Below are 16811 nucleotides of genomic sequence, written 5' to 3' on the forward strand. Positions count from 1 at the left end.
CAGGTGACAGGAGGGATGTATATGTTGATGATTTCTAGATTTGCATCGCCCGGCCGGACAGATAATCCTTGACGTTCTAAGACACTGTCCCTGCGGTCAATGTCGGGATCAAATATATGATATTGCACAACGTGGTGTATGATAAACGCGATGCCGTCTCCATTTCCGGTCTCGCGATCTTTTCTGTGGACATTATACCCAGAACAGGTCTGCAATGCCTTGTGGTGCTGTGAGTTTAGTCTATTGAATCGCAGCAATGCGGATGTGGTGCCGCTTCGTGAAGTCGACTATCTCCGTGATCTAATCCATTACAGTTTAACTGCAGAATTCTGAAGTGCATAGGGAGAGACGTCGTCACTCTGGGAGTAAGTGACGGGTGACTACTCCTGGGTTGTGGAAGACCATAACGCGATTGCTGTTGAGGCCCTGGGACTAGACCTCCTTGGGTAGGCATTGGGGTACCCGGTGTATTTGGGTATGCGGCCTGGCAACATGGCGCAATGAAACCCGTCGGGGGGTTGCCGTCGCGGAGACCAGAACATCTAGGAAAGTGGCACCGTCGATGGCAGGAGCTGCATTGGGCGGATGTCGCAAACGTATATATTCTGTGCTGGCAAACGGTGCAAAGGGAGGTAGGGACTAAGAGTCTGTTTCCCTGACCTACACAATTGCTGCCGGAAAAGAGGGGGAAGAAGACGGGGCAGGGGCTGATGCTCGGAATTGCCCCCGACTCTACTACGGAGATTGTAGGTATGAGTGCGAGCAGCCGTGTGAGTTGGTGGCGCCGTGGGGCGCGAGCAACAGCGGGTACTTGTTGTGGCTTGCTGAGCAGCGGGCTGCTGGAAGGTAGCGGGGGCGCTAAGGCGCAGACTACGGGAAGTCCTAGGACGTGAACAGCAAGGAGCCACAAAAGATTTATAGAAGTTACGTGGACGTCTGGTTTTGGCGTCTAGCCCAGAACAAACTGTCCGATGCAACCATCCCTTACACGGGGCACACTGACAAGAGTATGGCCGTCCTAAAAAGATTCTTTTCGGGCGATGCAGCAAAACCATTTGTCAGGACCGGGGTCAGGAGGCGGACCCTGATTGGGTTCGATACCTTCCCGGAGCAAGAGAATATGGAGCAGTCCCGCTGCAAGGAGCTACCTGGAGGATGACAATTTGTGGGAGGGACGCAACAAATTAAATGGGGTTACACTGAAATGGCAGTCCTTGATCGGGAAAAATCCCGAGTCGCTCCGTAACATAGAACCGACGGCCTTGGGAAACTATATCACTTGCTTTTCTGAAGTTATTGTAACCGTGAATATGATTATATCAAAATTCGTAAACAAAATGCATGTGCACTTAATGCGTCTTGATATGGAATTCCTCATATACACTATATAGAAAAAAAATAAACTTCAATAAGTATAGAGCATCAGGCTCTAAACATATTATACACCATCGGTAACTATTTGAAATTTCAATCTAGACTGTTCTTCCTGCAATGCTTTCAGATTTCGCGCACGCGTCTCCTCATCATCGTGCATATGTATAGTAACATGTGCACGCATCTCAGAAGCAAAACGGAATGATGCCGGACACAATTCGCATCTATAAACATTATCACCTAAGTGTATACGTAAATGTCTAAGGAGTTCATTACTGCAACCAAAGACGTGGTCGCAGTATATGCATTTGTAGGGGTTTTTACCGGTATGAATGCGCATATGACGGCTCTTACGATATATGTTAGCAAAGCTGTTTCATTTTGATTTTGAGTCAGAATTAAAATTTGAAACAAAAAAAAAATATTTAAGTAAATGCTACGAAATGATAAATTACGAGTAGATTCATATAATATCTTACCACTTTTCACAAATGTTGCATTTATAAGGCTTTTCTCCTTTATGACACTTTTTATGCTTCCTTAATAGATCACGTGTGGTGAAAGGAGCACCACAAACATTGCAAATATGACGTGTATTATCTTCATGTGATTTTTGTGACATCTCGATGGACATAAGTGGATAATTAGAGCGCTCTAAAGGTCTGTCATCATTATACGTTGTGCAATGCTGTTCCAGGCTTCTACAAATATAATATAGACCAAATAGTTTAATATAGTTTATCTTCAGATTGTAAGGGCGTACTCTAAACTGTCGAATGATTTGTCACACTCTTTACAGAAGTGTGTCCGCTCCTTTGGATGTGTACGCAAAGTATGGTACGTTAGCAAAGAGGGATATTCAAAAGCTGCAAATGAAGATTTACGTGTTTATTTGAAATATCCGCTTTAGGCATACATAAAAAATCATACTTTCATTACAAATATGGCATAAATATTTTAATTTGTCTGTAGGATGTTTGATGCTTTGTTTGTGGGATTTATGATTACTTGAGTGCCTTTTATCGGGATTGTGTTCCAAGCGATGATATTGTAAAGTCTCCAATTTATAGAAATAAAGATTGCAGATATCACAATTAAAACGATTAGTCTCATTATTCTTTTCATTTATCTCCACAGGCAATTTGTTTTGTTTTTTGTGGCGCTTTAAATGCTGGTCTAGTAAGCGAAGCTTTTTAAAGGATTTATTACATAAATGGCAGTTATATGTGGAGGTGCTAGAAAGAGTACATAAAATATGTCTCATTAATTGGAAATAATTTCGTAAACCGAATGTACTTACGATGGGCTTATTTCTTGCCGTTCTGCTGCTACTATCATTACATCGTCATCTGCGGTGACCTTTGAATGCATGGTTTCACCTTCACTTTGTTGAACATTGGCTTCGTCTTGAATGCATGGGTCATTTTCAACGAATTCTACATCGCTATCGCAAACTTCAGGTTTATCATCAAACAGCTCATTCTCAATGAGCTCGATTTCGCTATCTTCAGCACTGGACTCTTCATTATAGCTTCTTTCATTTTTGAGGAATTCGCTGAGATCATCTTTTGAATTAATATATTGCTCAATTGCTTTATCGATGGTATTTTGTAATGAGTCAGCGATGCCTGAATGTGGCGCTTCAGGCAACTCAAACTCAATCATCTGCTTTGTAGCTAGTACAACACTTTTTTGTTTTAGATAATTGCTGGCGCTTCCCTCTACCTCGGCTTGTTTTATTGTTATTATATCAGCATCAGTCGAATGAGGTAAATCCTTTAAAGAGTGCACAGAATCAAGCTCAATTCGCTGGTCTCTGGATCCAAGTATCGATTCTTGTTTTAAGACTTCGCTTTTGCTCTTATTATCTCTCAAGGATGATTCGGTTATGTGCATTATTAAATCAGTATTACATTGAGTAATCAATGCGCGCAACCGATGTTGAGATGTTATGCACATCTGCTGGAACTGATATACGCTTACCAAATTCTGTATGCATTCCCAGCAAATTTTCTTGGGTAGCTCGTCACTGGCTTCCACTTCTATTTGTGGTAATGTATTGGACATTATTTCAACGATACGCAAACCGCCCTCTTCGTCAATTGTGTCAAAAATTGATTGCCATTGTGATTGCGGGTGTGTGTTGGAGCCGTTTGAGGACGCTTCATCTAATTCATTCATACAAGTGCGACACAGGCAATCGATAAACTGTCCACGTGCTACATTCATTTGAGCTGAATTAAAAGTAACATTCATTTTTGGAAATTTTACACGAATAATGCAATACAGATTAGGAATAGCCACAAAAACTTATTTAAACTTTCATAGATACAAATAGGTGTTTTTGTTTACAGGTAACTATCGATGATGATCAGAAATTAACGATAGTTTTACATTATCGCAAATATCGATGTTCCGGAGTTCAACGTCTTTTTTTAAAATAGATCACGTATATATTTTAAGAGCCCATTAGTGATACTTAAGCCCCTATTACTGATACTTAGCATAGCCTTGAGTTGACTTGGCGTAAACTTGGCAACTTCCCTGCAAAAATCGTGTGACCAAAAACACACACAGCCACACGAATTTTTGACAGGGGTGACGATTTGGAATGAAAAATTGTGCAAATGAAATAGCATGCTGACAAATTTTGCTTTCCCACAATATATCGTGCTCTCTCGCACCTATTGTTTTCTTAGGGATAGCAAAATACGTCATTTTTGCGTGCAAAAAATCCGCCATTTCTAATTCTGCAGAAAAGTGGAAAATTTTTTCAATTTGTGTGATTTACATTTTGCAGAAATTAATATACGGATTCTTTAATATTTTTTGGTCTACTAAAGTGTGTTTTAGCAAAAAAAACTCATATCAATGTGTGCATGTTTATAAAGAAAGAAAGTGAAATATGTAATTGCATAGTATAAATAATCGTGAGCAATTTTAATGCAGAATAGTAAATTTTGATTTCCACATACATACAAGAAAAAAATTCTTGTTACCATTAAGATTTATTATCCAAAATTGAAAAAAAAAAAGATTGGAAAATTCGGTGTAAAAAAACGGCTATGTGTGCAATAAAATAGCCTCTCTTGTTGAGATACTCCTCCATGGTCTCCATTAATTATTGTGACGGAGGTGTGTTTGCAGCAGCAAAGTGAACCCAAACAGTGTAGGTCGTGGTGGTTGTTGTTCGTGGTCCGCATCAACTGGACCAGGTGGGGCAATGACGCCACGTCCAGTTATACCAAGGGTATACCACAACAGCAACCGGGTAATGCAAGGCCAAGATAGCAGCAACAACCTCCCAAGGCTGGCTATCATCGTTGATTTATAAAAAAACAGTGTTGTGCATCTGTAATGTTTAAATATTTCCTCTGTTGAAACAGTTTCCACGATTCACTGTTCAACGAAAGCAGCAGCCAGCGTATGCCACCACCGAACAGCTGATAACAAAAACTTGGATGCACAGCAGTTTAAAGCCAAAATGGAAGTTGAGGAAATATCTGAAAATAAGGTAAATATATGTTTCGCGTTATTAACAAAATCGCCCTAAATTTTATGAATTAACAGATCGCTACGAACGACAAAGCACCCGAACGTGTGATCAAAGAAAGCACTACAGAAATTATTGCCGGCGGGGCCGTATTCTACAATCCAGTACAAGAATTTAATCGTGATTTAAGTATTTCAGTACTTAATGTATACACAAAGCGGTTGATAAGAGAGCGGGAAGCGGCGGCGCATAAAAATCCACAAAATACAAAGGAAAGCAAGCAATGCTAATGACAAGAAACCATACACGGCTGGTGGTGTAAAATACGACGGTGGCCTGCGAATATTGGAAGCGCTTGCTGCAACAGGTTTACGTAGCATAAGTTATGCAAAAGAAGTACCAGACGTGCGTGAAATTGTTGCAAATGATCTATCTAAGGTGGCAGTAGAATCCATTAGCGTAAATATGCGACACAATGGAGTGGAACATTTAATTGTGCCAATCGAAGGGGATGCAATGTAGGTTTGATATACGAATCAATAGCTAGTGATTTAACTGTAATAATCAATAATAAAATTCGCAATAGGACTCTCATGTACCTTTCAACTTCATATGAGAAGCGTTTCGATGTTATAGACCTAGATCCTTATGGTTGTCCGAATCGCTTTCTGGATGGCGCTATACATTCACTGACGAGTGGGGGTTCATTACTTGTAACTGCGAATGATATGGCTGTGCTGGCAGGCAATACGCCTGAAGCCTGCAATGCCAAATATAGTTCTGTGCCTTTGCGTATGAAATGCTGCCATGAGATGGGATTGCGTATACTATTGCATTGCATTGAAACGCACTCTAATCGTTATGGAAAATATATTGAGCCACTTTTGAGCATTTCTGCCAATTTTTATATACGCGTATTTGTGCGTATGCATGAGGTTGGTATACAGCATTTTGGCCTTTTACCACAATCCATTACTTACCATATCTTTATATTATGAACACAGCAAACAATGAATGGTATTTCAATGCACTGGTTGTGATACCTATACGCTACAGCCTATGGGTATTGTAAAAAGCAAGATCTCAGATAAAGGCAATGCGGAAGTAAAATTCGGTATACCAACTGGACCAAATGTTAATACAAATTGTGCGTATTGCGGTGATAAACATCATGTAAGGTTCAAATATCCCACTTAAGTATTTAAACTCGAATAAATCAAATTATTTCCTTCTTACTTAATTGGTGCTTAACCGTTTAAACGGTTATGTCCGTTCAAAAAGGCGCGTCAGTCGCTTTTTCAGAGGGTTAACTGGCACCAATTGTTCACACCAAATTGTTTCTTATATTCCCAAATATCGATGGGCGGTCCACTTTGGTCGCATCCCATACATGATCCAACGTTTGTTGAAGAATTGCTACAAATCATAGAAGAAAAACCGCTAAGTGATTTGGACACACAACGTCGTTTAAAAGGTGTGTTATCGGCGGTATGCCTGAACTTGTATTGGGTACATGAGTTTTTATGTAAAAAATATTCATCATATCCAACATCAATACCTCGCATTCAATTGTGGACGCTGTACCCAATATATTGGGTTCATGTAATATGGACAAGCATATTCTTGATTCCAGTGGCAAGGCCACAATTTCAAATGATGGGGCAACCATTAAGAAACTATTGGATAAAATAATAACACAACGTAGCGTGCTCAAGTGGTATAAGCTTATCTGGAAAAGATATTTCGTAACGAAAACTCTGGAAGATTACCGCGCCTTGTCTGCTGTGGTTCAACAAAATATAACTTGGATGTTTGTTGCTCTTTTTCAATTTTCCTGAATACAAATGTCTGGATTGGAAAAATTTCAAGCAAATAAAGCTTGACGTGCAAAAGTCAAGAAATTACTTGTCATGCAACGGTAAATGCTTATAAATATATCATTAAAATTGCATGCTTGTTTATGATGAGCCATTCGAGTGAGCATGGAGATGGATGTTTTAAATACTGTAGAGTAAATTGGCTTAATATATAAGAATTTGAACATTTTCCAAATCTTTTACTAAAAAGTAGCTACTAGCTTGTAGAACTTTATTACTTTACTTTTAAAAAGATAAATCACTTTAGCATGGGTAATATATACCTATTATTAAAAATTAATACAAACAATATCTTCAACATTTTTTTCTCGATTCACGAACACATTTAGAAAGGCTACAACGCCTGCTAAAGAGCCGGTATCTTGCCAACGCTTTAGCTTGGATTTAGAGGAGGATCTACAAACTTTGCTAGAAGCACGCGCAGCTCCTCGTGTAGCGAATGTGGATCAACACGAGAGTAACGTTGCTGTTAGCGGAAATGCAATGAACAAAATATTTGAAATGGAGGATGAAAATAAATCCAACAATGCAAACACTATAAAGAGGATTCCTTATAATAATAAACGTACGTCTGATGAAAGTTTTATGGCTTTGGAAAAAATGTGGGATAAAACAGCATCCGATCCTGACAGCACACTATTTAAGTACATACATAGCGAGAACAAGGATATGGTTAAAGAAGATGCTAAAAAGCGCAGCGCCGATGAAAATTCGGTAATAATGAAGATTTCAGGATGATTGGCATATTGGAGCAAATAACTATTGCTTGGCTACTGACTGCAGCCGCCGCCTTGTGGTTTATCAGGTAATCATGAATACGCACATTTGAAATATTTAAAAATAAGCTGTATGAACTAATAGCATTTGTCTCTGTATAGATCCTATATGCAAGGTGGGAAGTATCGAAAGAGTACGACGGCGTTAGGGAAAGTTGTTCTTATTACTAGAGCAAATACCATCATATGAAAGGAGACAGCCGGGGAACTAGCTAAACGTGGAGCCACAATTTATATGGCGTGTCGTGACATGGAAAAATGTGAAAAGGTATCAACAAAAATAAACCAGATAATAATTGTTATACAAATTTTGGTAATTCTTTACTTTAGCTCACAACTGTCAAAAATATCGGGAGAGGGTTCAAAAGACGCGTTTTGATCCCTGGACCACGAATCCGAGAGTGGAAATTAAGAATTTAATTTCTGTCACAAGATATTTCAAAAACCCGCAAAATGGCCACGGAGCGCTCCGAAACCGGAGGTGGGATCCATAGTATTTTTGTGCAGAACATCTTTCTGCATTGGGGGCCTTCGGCCGCGCTTATAAAAAATTACCCTGGGTGGGTCCAACACCGGTTTGGAGACCCAAACTATATCCGCGCAAAACACTTTTACCCACAGTTTTTCTTGTGGGTACCACAAAATCATCAAAATTACAATATCCACATGAAAATTTTTAATTTTGTTTGCAAATATCTCCGAAACGAAATAAAATTTCCAATTTCCGCTTTCAGATTCGTGATCCTGGGTCCAAAGCGCGTCTTTTGACACCTCTCCCGATATTTTTAGACGAGTTTTAGCAGTTGTGAGCTAAAGTAAAGAATTACCCAAATTTTTTATTATGATGTCATGGATGATGTCATACTGCCGACGTCGGAGTTAAAGCTGCTGCAAACCTTTGGGGGTGTCTTTACCGTTAATATAACAACAACCTCAAATAAAGCCGTAACATCCGTGATCGTTAGACTTTTACGTAAAAATATGGGTTCGCATAATAACATATCGCTCATTTACTTCAATGGTGTCATAACTCCAAAAACACAATTTTCCAGGAGAGCCATTCAAAGATTTTAACTGCCATATGTTGCCCATATAAAGGCTTATTTTCATTGTGCTATAGTGGTAAAGTTTTAACTGATCACAAAGATTTTTTTATACAACATAGATTATGATATTGGGTACGTTTATATGTTATTAACTCAAAAGTCATGTTTTTTGAGTTATGACACTATTGAAATAAATGAGCTATATGTACGTGCTCCTACTACTTTGTTCGTGTTCGGCACGATGTGAACGTGTGATTGAAGGTAATTTTCCTTATCGTATTCTATCGGTGACTATTCGGCCCCTTAACGCATGACACACATCAGGACTTAACAAAAATATTCTTACCTTTTTCCTCTACATTTTCTTAACTTTTTAAATGAATAGATTTCTTAACTCATGTAAGAAGGCCTTCAAATCAGGCATTTGCACTCCTTATCATATTAGACTAACAAAGTTGCTCTTGCCTCTGAAGAAAGAAGACTTGAGGCTCATGAGGCGAGTGTTTACGAGGACATTCCCTCCGGGGGTTTCATGCTTAGTGCATGCGTTCGTTTCTTGCGCGCGCGTAGCTAAGGCTCCGTTCCCTCGAGGAAGCATAGTTATCAGACTTAGAGGCAGGATTTTAGTTGTTACCTTGAAAACTTCTAGTATTTGCCAATCGGGCTTTTCCGTTTGGTCATCACACCGATTCTGGTAACATTGCGGACACATACACCCTATATGAAGTGCTTTGACCGGCCAGCTCAAGTAAACCGTTTACATTAAGGCTCGTCAAGAACTAATTAAAATTATGTAGAAAAGTAATTCATCTGAAATGAAATGTACAAATGAAGCTCATGTTCGGTTACACCCGAACTTAGACACCCTTACTTGTTCTACCTGTTTCAGAAGTTATTTTATTCATGACTTACATTATTGGGCGCTAAAGTAAAGAATTACCTTTATATTTTAATTGCCTGATTAAGAGAATGCGAGAGGTACACATGATCTACCAGCAGGAAAGGCGCGGATCCAAGCACGGGGCTGTAAAGTGTCGAAGATTATGTGTAGGTCTTACAACCTTAGACAAACAAAGTTACTTATATCATTAAAAAGGGAGGCCTGTAGACTCATGACTGGTATTCTGACTGGTCACTGCTTTCTGGCGTCACATGCCTTTAAATTAGGCTTGGTCAGTGCTAGCAGATTTTGTATGTCGGGGTTGATTCTGGATAGGTAAGAGTTTAACCTGTTACAGTATCCAGAACGAAGTTGAGCTAGAGTGACTCGCTTTTCTCTGGGGAGTATGCGTTCCTCTTCCGCGAGGTTTGGATACTTTTCTTTGAGTACTGGATTCACCGGGCAATTCCTAGCATAAAGGTCCGACGCTTGTTTATGGAGTTCACCAAGGACCTGCTTGTGTTTTTTCGCTTCATACGGCTGGGTTCTCAGGAGCCGTATTTCCTCAAAATGCTTACGGAGATGACTCCTTAGGCCCCTAGGCGGTGCTGGTTGACCAATCAGATGTCTATTGGGATGCTCAGGTTTCTGGGTACAGGAACTGTTTGGTCAGCATCTCATTTCTCTCCCTGATGGGGAGTATTCTCGCCTCATTATGCAGATGGTGTTCTACGGACATAAGAAGACAGCCCGTGGCAATTCTGAGAGCAGTATTTTGGCAGGCCTGTAGCTTCTTCCAGTGGGTAATTTTTAGGCTTGGCGACCATATGGGTGACGCATAGCACTTAATCGGCTGGCTAATTGCTTTGTGTGTAGTCATGAGCGTTTCTTTATCCTTTCCCCAGGTACTGCCAGCGAGGGATTTGAGGATTTTGGTACGGCTCTGAATTCTCGGAACAATTGCGGCTGCGTGCTCACCAAAATGTAGGTCCTGATGAAAGTCACACCCAAAATTTTAAGGTGTAAGACAGTCGGTAGGGTAATGTCATATGGTCGACATTTGGCGCGGCCATGTTTTAAATAAGATCAACGATGATTTGGTTGGTTACAATATCAGGTTTCGCGAGGCGACAAAAATGGAGAGATTGGGGAGATACCTATTTATTTTATTACAAAGCTGATCGGTGTAGGAAACAATAGCATAGGCGTAGAAGCAATAGTGACTCCTGGTGGTAAAGGTAGCTATTGATATGTAGAAGTTAAGCAGAAGTTTGAATATGAGTTTTTTTAAGTTATTGCAAAAAAAGCGTTGAGGATTTTTATTATCTTACCAGGTACCTTCGTACATGTTTCTAAGAATGAAGAATAAAGCCTATTCAAACTCAATTTTGACCAGGACAAAGCCGCTGAGACTTCGCTATACTTTAACATACAATACGTTACCCCATTTTAGCACAACTATCATTTTTTGATTTTATTAAATTTTAATAAATGTTTCTTCCTCTACAGTTCCATTCCGGTATTGGATGGTAAATATGGCTTTCGCATTTTCTCCATCAATAATTGTGACGAGGTGGAACAAATCTATGCGCGTAAATCGCAACATATTATCTTGGTCGAGCGTTTCTTCAATAGCTCTCTACTGGTGATGGAACAGCAGAGAAACCCAACTGTTTACAAATGTTACACTTCAAAAAGAATCAAAATATCTGTCATTGCGTCTACGGCTCAATTCCCCACAGTATATGAATGAATCGAACGCACCTAATTGTCTGCCTAACTGATAGTATACATATTCATCAAATCGAAAATATTGCACCAAACGAACTGGGTCTGAATACTGAAACAGTACACATATTCAAAATCGATGAGAACGCTGTGATGATGGTATAGGGTGAGTTGTTGAATAACATACGAAAACCACTTTAACCCATCTATATATTTGCATTACAGCTAAAGCTTTACAAACAGCAAAAATTGCTTGCGCCAAGCAATTGGAAAAGGCAGTGAAGCATTCATCACACTGTACGGATGGTGCAAAGTTAGAATCTGCTGTTGCAACTGCTGCCACCGACACAACGGTCATCTCTACTTCGCCGAGTAGCGGCTCGTCCGACTATCTATCGAAGACAGTATAATCATATCTTTTGCCAACACAGGTTAGCGATGTGCTTGCACAGGAAACGATTTCAATTGGAAAACGAAACCCAATTAAGCGAGTTTATGTTATTATTAAAGTACGTACTTCTTTTTTATATGAACTGTATTAATTTAAGTTACAATTTCATGTACATATACAATAAAGTATGTCGTGTTACGATTGCTGTTGGAATTAGATTTGAAACCAATCAATATTTCTGCTAAGGGTTGCAGAATTATTGCTGGAATGATTAGATTTAGAACAATAATAAGTCTTACTCAATTACTAGTCCTACATTTTTAAATTCATATTTTACTTTACTTTATTACTTTCAAATTCAATTACGACAGCAATCGGTTTCCACGACACCTTTGAATATTCTTCATCAGAAAAAAAAAGAGTAAATCTAATCTGAATTTCTAATTAGCTTTAAGTTTTAGATTTAAATTGATTCAAATAATTATAGTTTTTTCTAAAGCTTAAAATTATTTTCTGTTCGCTTGGAAAATATTTCAATTGGAAAACGAAAACCAATTAAGCGAGTTTATTTATTATTAAAATACTTACTTTTCTTTATTTGAACTGTATTAATTTAAGTTACAATTTCATGTACATATAAATAAATAAATAAATAAATAAAGTATGTCGTGGTACGATTGCTGTTGGAATTAGATTTGAAACCAATCAATACTTCTGCTAAGCGTTGCAGAATTATTGCTGGAATGGTTAGATTTAGAACAATAATAAGTCTGACTCAATTACTAGTCGTACATTTTTAAGTTCACCAATTACGACAGCAATCTGATTCCACAACACCTTGAATATTCTTGATCTGAAAAAAAAATAAACCTAATCTGAATTTCTACTAAGCTTTAAGTTGTAGATTATTCAAATAATTGGAGTTTTTTCTAAAGCTTAAAATTATTTTCTGCTCGCTTAGAAAAGATTTCAATTGGAAAACAAAAACCAATTAAGCGAGTTTATTTATTATTAAAGTACTTACTTCTTTTTTATATCAACTGTATTAATATAAGTTCCAATTTCATGTACATATATAATAATATTGAAAATTCAATTTTTTTGGTTCATATTTTAATCATATGCCCAGCAAAAATGTGCCCGTAAATTGACTAGGAAAATGACTAACAGCTGTGTCGATGGAACACGTAAATCGTTAAGTAGCATTTGTACAGGGCAGCGGTAACTTTCGTGACCAGTCCATTTCGTCGTACCTATTTATGTGATTGTCCATACTGCTCACACATATACGGTTTTAGGTTATCGAAATGTAAACAAACTATAGTGCTGTACTGTTCTTACATTCACGTTCTGGCAATCATTTTTTGAGTTATATACCTGTAACTTTACGAGTATTTTTACGTTAATATGACCGTCATTTGACTAGTGTTATGACCGTTTTTTTACTTGGATTATACTGCTATATAAATAAAATATTTCTTTAATTCAAATCTATTAACATTTCTTTTATTAAACATTTTTACAATATATTACATTATTTATAATAGTTGTAAATTATTAACTATAAGTCTTAAGGAATAGTTTTTCAGTCTTGTTGGTGACCCATAAATACAAATTTTATTGTATGCGATTGTATGCATACAAAGTTAAGGGAAACTTAAATAAATTAATTAATGATATAGAAAACAAAAGAAAAGAACTAACAGAACTATTTGTTGCAGTAAACCATCAAATCGTGAGTAGGCAATTCACAATTTGGGTAAGTTGACTTGTAATTCGCCAATTTTAATGCTATAACTTTTTTATTTTAGTTCAGAAAGCTGCAATTGAGGTTCGAAAGTTACAATTGAAGTTCAAAAATTTCAATTCAAGTTCAGAAAATTAAATTCAAGCTCAGAATTTCAATTTGTAGTTCAGAAAATTAAAATTGAAGTTCAGAATTTCTGTTTGTAGTTCAGAAAATTATAATTGAACTTAAATTGTTATTTTCTGAACTTCAGTTGTAATTTGCTGAACTGCAGTTGAAATTCCTGAGCTTCAATTATAATTTACTGAACTTCTATTGAAAATTGTGAACTTCAATTGTAATTATTTGAACTTCAATTGAAATTTCCGAGCTTTCAGAACTTCAATTGCAACTTTCAAATTTTTTTTACATAAAATGAACAATTTAACATTTTATTGACAGTTAAATTGGTGAATTGCCTACCAGTGGTTTGAAACCACTTACATTCGTATTGGCGCTTCTCTATATCATTAATATAACAATATCTTTTTAATAATTCAATTAATACACAAATATAAATTTTTTCCTGTGTACAAAAATATGTAATTTTACATATCACAACCTAAACCAAAAAGTATTTCAACTCATAATCAGAGAAGATTTGTGTTGAATGTTGATTTATACCACGAAAATAACAAAATTGGTAACAAAACCAGGCTAAACGATAACGTTAACTACCAAAAAAAAAGTTATTTCACGATGCTTTCATGGATCGATTTACACTTAAATACCGATCTGAAATTTTTTTAAGTTTTCATATTTTTTAGTTTAAAATGCGATATATGCATTCTGTGGCATAATTTTAGATTGAATGTACTTCATGCAATTTTCTTTCTTCGTGATTTTGCAATAATAAACGTAGGTACTCATAGTAATTTTTTGTTTTGAATTATGTGATTACAATATTTATAAGGACTATTTAGTTGATGGTATTGGTACTGTCAGTTAAATTCATCAGCAATTATTTATATTCAAAATATTTTTTTGTTATACATCTATTTTATAAATTTTGGTTAAAAATTATTGACAAATTCGTTGCAATTAGATTGCTTTAAAACTTTGTGCGATTGTTGAATATTCAGGCAGGTTCTGAAATTCGAGTATTATTTTAATTAGAGCATAAAAAGCTTAGTAACGTAGGAAAAAACTTAGAATTATTTCAGTTAAGTTCATCACAAATATTTATATTCAAAATACTTTTTTCTTATACATCTAGTTTATAAATTTTTGGTTAAAAATTATTGACAAATTCGTTGCAATTAAATTGCTTTAAAATTCTTTGCAAACTTTGTGCGATTGTTGAATATTATTTTAATTAGAGCATAAAAAGCTTAGTAACGTAGGAAAAAACTTAGAATTATTTCAGTTAAGTTCATCACAAATATTTATAGTCAAAATACTTTTTTGTTATACATTGCATTTAAATTGCTTTAAGAATCTTCGCAAACTTTGTGCGATTGTTGAATATTATTTTAATAAGAGCATAAAAAGCTTAGAATAGGAACGTAGGAAAAAAAGAATTATTAGGTTCTTATATAATTTTTAATCAAGATTATTTCAGTGTGTCTTGTTCGTTTGTTGTAGGTAGGTTTATGCTGTTTCAGAGCTGGATTTATGGGTCAGATACCGCCTTTGTTTATGCCGATTGTGGCTCAGCGTTAAACACCGTCTCATGCTGTCTTCGAAGTCGATCCTGCCTTGCAGTTTGAAAACGTCTAAATTAATAGGAATGGACAATGTTAGTAATAACATTTTAAAACTATTTAAATTACACTACCAAAAAGTACGCTGTTCACGAGTTTCAGTTTAGATAAAGATCGTTTGCCCTGTACTCCGTCCCAGTTAAAATTGAAAAGAACGTTGTCAGAGAAAAGTTTTTTCATTACTCCAATAATGTCTAATGATGCACCTTGCAGCATAAAGATATATGATTTCTAAATGAAAACCACCAATTTAAGTTATGAAACACAATTAAAAATATTCAAAAATACCATTGATTCTTGATAATCATCTGAGTCCAACTTTTTCTCAATGTCATAAACTGAATCCAGCGATGTTAGTGGCATAACGATAGAGAGCTCGGTGTGAGTACCATTTTCCGTTTCTCCGCTGATACGGCATACTATTTTGTGCGTTTTCTTAATCAGAACTTTTGAGTCACGCATGACCTTATAGATAGCCATAACTTCTGCCAATTCTGGAAGCTGAAATGATAGCATAAATAATAATTAAAGAGAATCAAGGTATTGCGGCTACAATTGCTAGGGTTTCACAAATAACAGTTCAATATTTCACTACGAACCTTTTCTTCAATCTTAGTCAATCTAAATTCCAGGTCGATATGCTTCTGTAATATTGTTTGTAGTATTGCCATTATATTTTGGTTTGTTGTAGGGAATGTCCCTTCGTTGGTTAAGGAAGTAGCCGCATTATTCAAAACGGTACTCGTTGTATTTAAGGAAGAGTGAAAGGACGCGCTGTGTTGTGCTACATCGATGAAATCGGCGTTTGCTGAATCGGAATTGGAGGGAAGTAAATCAATCAATTTGTTGTGTTTTTGGTTGGTACTAGAGCTGGACGAATTATTGAAATTGTTGTTTATAGCTTTTGAGCTAGATGGAAACGGTTCGCTGTGTAGTGCTACATCGACCAAATGCGCATTTGTTGCATTGAAGCCCTTTGACAAGTAAAACTTTCGGAATTTTGGCGTATATGGTTCGCTGGTTGTGGCGCTAGACGGATGACGGAGATTGGCGTTCTTTGCATATAATTTAGATGGAAACGGTTCGCTGCGTTGTGCTACATCCACGACATGGGGGTTTGTTGCAATATAATTCGAAGCAAATTCATCGACCAAATTGGCATTTACTTTGCCCTTCACCAGCTTTACCTTTTTAATTCTTAGTTGGTTGGCTGTAGAGCCAGACGAACTATGCAAATTGGCGTTATTTGCATACAATTGAGATGGAAACGGTTCGCTGTGTTGTGCTACATCCACGAAATAGGGGTCCGTTGCATTGGGAGCGGAGGGAAGTACATCTACCACACCCTTGAATGTTTGGTTGGTAGTAGAGCTGGAAATATTTAAAAAGGCGTTGCTTTTCCTATTCGAAGTAGAGGTATACATATCTATGTCTTCTTCAAATATGTTCTGGCTCGCCATTCTTTCTGATCATATGTTCTCCATGAAAAAAAAAGAAATACAATTACGAGTAGCATTTATAGTAATTTGTTTGAAAATATATGAGGAGGTCCTCACTGTAGGGTTATTATTTTTATTTAACTTTGTGTTTAAGTTACTTTGAACTTTGTAATTTTTGAATTTTTACATCAAGAAGATATTATGTATGTGACTATTCATTCATATTAATAAAAAATAATAAAGCATACTACACTCGCCAAAACGTAACATTTCATTCATATGTGAATTCGAGTAAATTGATAAAGTTAATTTTACCAT

General features: G+C 36.7%; 3 protein-coding genes across 16 annotated transcripts; 1 reads left to right on the forward strand and 2 right to left on the reverse strand.

Annotated features, from left to right (window-relative positions):
- Positions 1 to 827: 827 nt before the first annotated feature.
- Positions 828 to 3716, reverse strand: LOC137247682 (zinc finger protein 34-like). The gene is made up of 5 exons (XM_067778651.1): positions 2675 to 3716; positions 2305 to 2609; positions 2138 to 2240; positions 1854 to 2075; positions 828 to 1745 (listed from the first exon to the last, which is right to left on the reverse strand). The coding sequence occupies exons 1-5, from the start codon at positions 3628 to 3630 to the stop codon at positions 1439 to 1441; spliced, it is 1893 nt and encodes a 630-aa protein (XP_067634752.1). The 5' UTR covers positions 3631 to 3716; the 3' UTR covers positions 828 to 1438.
- Positions 3717 to 4084: 368 nt separating this feature from the next.
- On the forward strand, positions 4085 to 13698 carry LOC137249158 (tRNA (guanine(26)-N(2))-dimethyltransferase-like). Of its 14 annotated transcripts, none has more exons than XM_067780432.1 (10): positions 4085 to 4888; positions 4945 to 5385; positions 5454 to 5802; positions 5872 to 6040; positions 6149 to 6677; positions 7074 to 7309; positions 7623 to 7788; positions 7851 to 8827; positions 10956 to 11340; positions 11400 to 13698. In XM_067780432.1, exons 5-7 carry the CDS (start codon positions 6475 to 6477, stop codon positions 7667 to 7669), a joined length of 486 nt encoding a protein of 161 aa, XP_067636533.1. In that variant the 5' UTR covers positions 4085 to 4888; positions 4945 to 5385; positions 5454 to 5802; positions 5872 to 6040; positions 6149 to 6474; the 3' UTR covers positions 7670 to 7788; positions 7851 to 8827; positions 10956 to 11340; positions 11400 to 13698. The 14 variants fall into 14 exon arrangements, with proteins under 14 accessions (XP_067636533.1, XP_067636535.1, XP_067636532.1 ...); XM_067780434.1 differs by having other exon boundaries at positions 8255 to 8827; XM_067780425.1 differs by having other exon boundaries at positions 4093 to 4888; positions 7074 to 7549.
- LOC137249157 (uncharacterized) lies at positions 13041 to 16514 on the reverse strand. Its single transcript, XM_067780423.1, has 4 exons — positions 15654 to 16514; positions 15343 to 15555; positions 15129 to 15285; positions 13041 to 15066 (listed from the first exon to the last, which is right to left on the reverse strand). The coding sequence occupies exons 1-4, from the start codon at positions 16512 to 16514 to the stop codon at positions 14942 to 14944; spliced, it is 1356 nt and encodes a 451-aa protein (XP_067636524.1). The 3' UTR covers positions 13041 to 14941.
- Positions 16515 to 16811: the final 297 nt, after the last annotated feature.

Source organism: Eurosta solidaginis, chromosome 4 (assembly GCF_040869045.1).
Source record: "Eurosta solidaginis isolate ZX-2024a chromosome 4, ASM4086904v1, whole genome shotgun sequence".
NCBI lineage: Eukaryota > Metazoa > Arthropoda > Insecta > Diptera > Tephritidae > Eurosta > Eurosta solidaginis.